Here is a 5838-nt window from a genome sequence, read left to right as displayed (position 1 = left end):
TATTTTTTGAAGTCCCATTTTGAAAGTATTCGGGCAGGAATACAAGACTGGGCATAGCTGTGGCAGCAGTCACAAAAGTATTTCCCCAGGTAGTCACAATAGCGGAGTCTCCTGATATATTCTGCAAGTAGACAGGAATGAAACTGTGACTATTTCTAAAATGGGAAATTTAGATTTAGAAATTTTATGACATACCTCCTGTTTGTATGCCTATTCTGTCTTAATAACTCCAATCTACTGGAATGAGGGGAAAGGAATTTTTTAAGGTAGGGCATTTTATTATCGTGGTAAACACATGCACAAGCTCTGCACTTTGCATTAGAACAGAAAGCTTTCCTCATGTCCACATTTGTTGAACTCATTATAATTACCACCATGAGATCTTAAAGAAACTATTGTTTTAAATATTGTTTCAAACCCACAAAAGAGACACAAGTTAAAATACAGAACAAAAAATTTACACCCATTTTGGAGTCACATTTGCATAGTACATTCTCACATAAAGAGTTTTGTGGCATTTTGCCAGCTATTACAGCATCTCAGGCTTGCTTGAGTTAATGTGCTGTCACGGATTGTTGATACTTTACAGGCCAAAAGCTGCTCTTGTGAGCTGACCCAGAACAAGTCTTGGTAGCCACTTCAAAGATTTCTTAGGTAAGGTCTGTTTGTCAGATCTGTAAATAATTGTGCTTTCAAGCAGTTCTCACAAAGTATCACTAATACAAAATTAAAGAGACACCCCGAAAGAGCAAAACCACACATTCCTTAAGCTTGCATAAAGTCTCTGGCAAAGAATTATGGAAAGAAACAATTGGAAGACATAAAACCAGCACTTTCCAGCCTGGAAGCTTGATTTTTGTAATGGGTTTTCCTGTTTTGTTGTTGACTGTCATGAATTTTTATTGTGTATGAGAAGGACATCTATCAAGTATTGTATTCAGTCCACAATGAGAAATTCCAGACACTGGAAAGATACCACTGTCTGTTTTACTATTGCGGGAACATCCAACAATTAGATTTTTCTTCTAGCTCAGATAATTTTACAATTGTGGCACATCTGGGTTGTTGAAGATCATGGTCTGATTACTAGTAATGCACTTAGTTGGGGGTTTTTTCTGCTTTTGGTAATACTTACTGCTTTCTATCGGAGTTCCGCAGCCAACACACGTGAAGTTTTGAGCAGCCACCACTGCATCTCTCCTGTGTACAGAAGCAAATAGTTAGGCCTTTCAGCGTTCAGAACACAGTTTTAGTTAACATTCTTCCAAAGTACAGAAGAGCTACACTGGAACCAATGAAAATGTCCCAACTTAGGAGCTGAGTCCTACTCCTCCACATGAAGAAGGAAGGTTGTGTAAGGAGATGCAGATTATTATTTTAGTGGGGGACTCTAAGCTCTTCTGTGGAGAATATATAATCAAATACAGCTTGCTGAAAAAATTAAATTATTTTACATTTCTTAAGATGGCATCAATATCAAGAGGTTGGGAGATGGGAAAGTCCCCATCTGCAATTGAAAAAGCAACCAAACCTGCAGCAATATGAGGATTAGCCAGTTTGCCTTCTGTGTGCACTTTACAGCACACAGAGAGTGTGAGACAGCACTTTCCCCAAACATGACGTGTTTTCCTCCCCACTTTCTGAAAACCTACTATCCATAAAATATTAGCAGGAAAGTGGGGAAAGTCAAGAATAATCTTCGGGTAGTGTCACAAAATGAAATTTTATGAGCCATCTAAGTGTGCTGCCACTGTAACACCAAATGGTACATGCATTATCACATGCAGAAGTGCACATGTCATGTTAATCAGGACATGCCAACAGAGGGGAAAAAGATGGCATCTACTTCCTAGTGAGGCTGGTGACAGATACTGCAGAAGGTTGTGCCATGCACTAGCTATAACCTTAGGATCTTTTAATCTCCTAAGCTCCTTCCATCAACTTCCCCCCTGCTATACTAAATGACAATGCTCAGATCTCTCAAAACTTACTTGACTGAAGGATGAATATTAAATATAATCTGCGATCTTGGCGGGGACCAGCCAGAAGATCCTCTTAATTTGGATAGGATCTTTATTTCTTCAGCCAGATTCAAACTGGACTCAAGTTCTTTTGGAATCTCTTCTTTCAGCACAGACTATTGGGAAAGATAAACTTGTGAATATAACCAGCCCATCAGCTGGACACACATTAAATGCTATGGGAGATGTTTATCTCCCTTTATACTCCAGGATTTTAAAGTTCAGTTTTCACCTGCATGTAGTCCCCCCTTAGTTAAACTCCCTCATATCAGTCACAGAAGAAAGAACATTCTAATTGTTCATAACTCCATGTCTTAAATGTATTGAAAATTGCTGGAGAAAGAAGACATATTTTAAAAATTTATCTAAAGGGAAGTAATAAACTGTAATCCCTCATCTATATTTGTTTTGTTTTTGTTTTAGTTTAGCTTCCCCCTTTTGCTAGCAGTGAAGCAGCTGCAGTGAGACAATGATTATTTGGGGAACTGAATAAAGAGCTTGTTGTTTTCAGATCAGACTCACTCTCTGCTTAGATGAGCTCAGGCAACCAGACAGCTGAACTACAGAGTCTGTCTGCAACCAGTATTTTCTGAAAGCTCTGCACAACTCCTGGGCTGTCGCTTCAGCAGAATTGCTGCCTGGTTCAAAAGGTGATCTGAAAGTTAAGGAATACAGTCAGCGAAAAATAGCAGTATGTCATCAGCATCTCCAGTGCCTCTTCTACCTCTCTGAAAGGTTTTCTCCCTTCCTTTCACTTTTACCCTCTTTCTTTGATACACCCAGGCCCTCGAAGAGCCACAGACACCAGCCTCCAGGCAGACTCAGGGACCAGAGAAACACTCTGCTAAGCCAAGCACCAGAGACATTCGCTGTCAAGCAGCATTCCTTCCCCTTCTTTGGAAGGACCAACTTTACCACTCCCACACCTTTCCCTGCCCCAGCCAGAAGAACCACTAGAAAGCTGCTCCAGCAGAAAAGGTAGTGCCGCTGAGGATTGTGTTAGAGATACATACCTTTTATCTGGAGTGACAGACAGATTTTCAAGGTCTTCAAGTTCTGTGATAAAGGAGAAAACATTATCAAGCCATCTAAGAAACAAAGCTTCTGTTACTCAGCACTGTTTCATATCTACCTTCTGTGTCATCACAGTGTCAGTCTAAAATATATTCATCTTTACAACACCCCCGCTGGATGCAGGAAATCACCTCAATCCTAGCAGTAAAACAGGCATAAGGAGTCTTATCTCCTCTGTATATCTCTGACATAGGTAAATGAAGAAGATTCCCTAACACCTATGCATCCTAACATCACCATCAGCCTCCCTTCCAGAGCAGAAGTCCTAAGGACAGAAAGTGCCTGCTGGTTGAGGTCCAGCCAGAAGGCATTTGAAGTAAGTAATAACATACAGAGCCAAGGGAGCGCACACTAATTTTCTTGGACACTGACAGATGCTTGGGGACACTGATCACAAACTTACCAGCTAATGCTATAAGCAAGTTAGTAACAGGTGAGATGAATGGAATTAAACCACACACTTCTTCACTATGTCTATATGGACACAATATCCTTATGCCAGCAAGGTATTGGTAGCATTAGTTTTGACCATTCTTATTTCTCTCAAGACAAACATTTTCCCATTCATACATCTCAAAGTAACTCTTGCTACCAGGAACGGAGTTGTGGGAGCTAGTTCTTCATTCTTTGATCAGGGAAAGAAGAGGTGAAAAAATAAATCTATAAAACCAAGGAGAGCAATAAAAACCCTATTTATTATCAGAAAAAAAAATAAAACAGAGGTTAAATGTTGCACAGACTCTTTTAAGGGTTTCTATTTCTATATGTGTTAAACCCAGAGGTTAACCAAAGAAAAATCAGGATGTCCTGAAGAGAAGCAAAGGACGTGATTATAAGGGAACAGAGACACTCTGCTCAAGTCCTGAAGCAGAGGGAGGGCTGCCTAAAACCTAGTCAACCTGTTTAATCAGGAAATGATCATGTCCTAAATTCTCTCAAACAATGTTGCTAAAGGTGGCTGAGGCTGGGCCAGTTTCACACTTTTCTCACCTATATTGCTTGGGTTTAATCCTTGTTGTAACTTCAGTCCCTACGTTGGGTTTGCATGGCAAAATTTTGGTAGAGGGGGGCTACTGAGATGGCTTCTGCGAGAAGCTGCCAGATGTTTCCCCTATGTCTGACAGAGCTAATGCCAGCCAGCTCTAAGATGAACCCACTACTGGGCAAGCTTGAGCCCATGAGCCATAGTGGCAGCATCTCTGGCATAATAGAGTTAAAATAGGGAGAAAAAAAAAACACCTATACAGTTGTAGCTGCAGAGAGGTGTGAGAACGTGAGAGGAACAGTTCTGCAGACATCAAGGTCAGTGAAGAAGGAGGAATGGGAGGTCCTCCAGGACTTAGAGCAGAGATTCCCCTGCAGCCCGTGGTGCAGCCCATGGAAGTCCATGGGGGAGCAGAGATCCACCTGCAGCCTGTGGAGGAGCCCACTCTGGGGCAGATGGATGCCCGAATGAGACTGCAACCCAGAGGAAAGCCCATGCTGGAGCAGGCTCTTGGCAGGACCCATGGGAAGCCACAGGAGATAGACAAATTGGGATTTAAGTTTATCCCAGGAAGAAGGGAGGGGTGGGGGAAGGTACTTTGAAATTTGGTTTTATTTCTCATTACCCTACTCTGATTTGATTGGCAATAAATTAAACTAATTTTCCCAAGTTGACTCTGTTTTGCCTGTGACAGTAATTGGTGAGTGATCTCTCCCTTGTCCTGATCTCGACCTACAAGCCTTTCCTTGTATTTTCTCCATCCCCTTTCTAGTGGAGGAGGGGGAGTGACAGAGTGGTTTGGTGGTCACTTGGTATCCAGCCACAGCCAGCCTCTAAAATCAGCAAAGATATTCTTTGCTAGAAAGGAAATCCTGCACCAGTCTGGTTTTTCTGCACGTGTTTTAATAAGGAACCATGTATACATTGCTGTTTCCATTTTCTCATGTTATTTCTCCTCCAATAACCGCTAGTAAGTCAATGAAATTCCTAAGCAATGGAATAGATTCAGCTGAACAATAAATCTGTTTCTGCAGTTATAATTTAAAGTCTTACCAATAATTACATATTCATCCTCTGAGTCACTGTAGCAAGAAAAACTGGTAACCTCACGATGTGATGGTAGATGCACTGGTGAGCTGGCAGGCAGCAAAGCACAGCCTGTCCAGGACAAAGACAGTATCAGTTAAACTTTTCCAGCACATAAGTATCTGCAATTATATTTACATTTGTCATCACTTAACAAAACTTTAGCACACAGACTGTATTTACAGAGCAATTTTAATTACGTATTTCTATACATAGACAGAGAAAGACAACTCTTGGTAGTCTATCATACAGTATATCCTTCAGCTTCTCAGCAGCAAGAAGCTTTGAGTGATAGACCAAAATCTCTCCCCTTCTCACATGCAAGCACATCGTTTATTTTTCCACAGAAGTTACGACATTTAGACTTGAGACTTACGATCCATCACTAAGATCTGTATTACTCAAGCAACTAAAATCTACTTAAAAAATGTGCATGCTGACTCAAGCATTACAGTGCCAGGAGCATTTATTATTTGACTCAAGCTATATATGAATTCATATATAGCTTGAGTCAAATAATAAATGCTCATACAAACTAATTGCATGGCCTGATCTGCATACATCAGAAGCAAGCACAGAATTAAAAAGCTAGGCTGCAAATCCTTAAAAAAAAAAAAAAAAAAAAAAAAAAAAAAAAAAAAAAAAAAAAAAAAAAAAAAAAAAAAAAAAAAA

The 5838-nt window shown here is 40.4% G+C and overlaps 1 protein-coding gene across 2 annotated transcripts in view; it reads right to left on the bottom strand.

The window, feature by feature from the left end:
* The window catches only part of RUBCNL (rubicon like autophagy enhancer), an 11373-nt gene that overhangs the window by 4122 nt on the left and 1413 nt on the right, over positions 1-5838 (bottom strand). Inside the window, exons 2-7 of one of the 2 annotated variants that reach the window (XM_027888899.1) lie at positions 5134-5238; positions 3035-3077; positions 2544-2676; positions 1992-2137; positions 1136-1200; positions 19-121 (exon numbers count right to left, since the gene is read on the bottom strand). In XM_027888899.1, coding sequence (XP_027744700.1) covers positions 19-121; positions 1136-1200; positions 1992-2137; positions 2544-2676; positions 3035-3077; positions 5134-5238 — 595 coding nt within the window. The remainder of the gene's footprint in view (positions 1-18; positions 122-1135; positions 1201-1991; positions 2138-2543; positions 2677-3034; positions 3078-5133; positions 5239-5838) is intronic. The other variant, XM_027888900.1, reaches the window with a different exon arrangement.

Source organism: Empidonax traillii, unplaced genomic scaffold (genome assembly GCF_003031625.1).
Source record: "Empidonax traillii isolate 1590-97213 ecotype Southwest subspecies unplaced genomic scaffold, ASM303162v1 scaffold247:size2371522, whole genome shotgun sequence".
Taxonomy (NCBI): Eukaryota; Metazoa; Chordata; class Aves; order Passeriformes; family Tyrannidae; genus Empidonax; species Empidonax traillii.
This window is presented reverse-complemented; position numbering and strand designations above follow the sequence as displayed.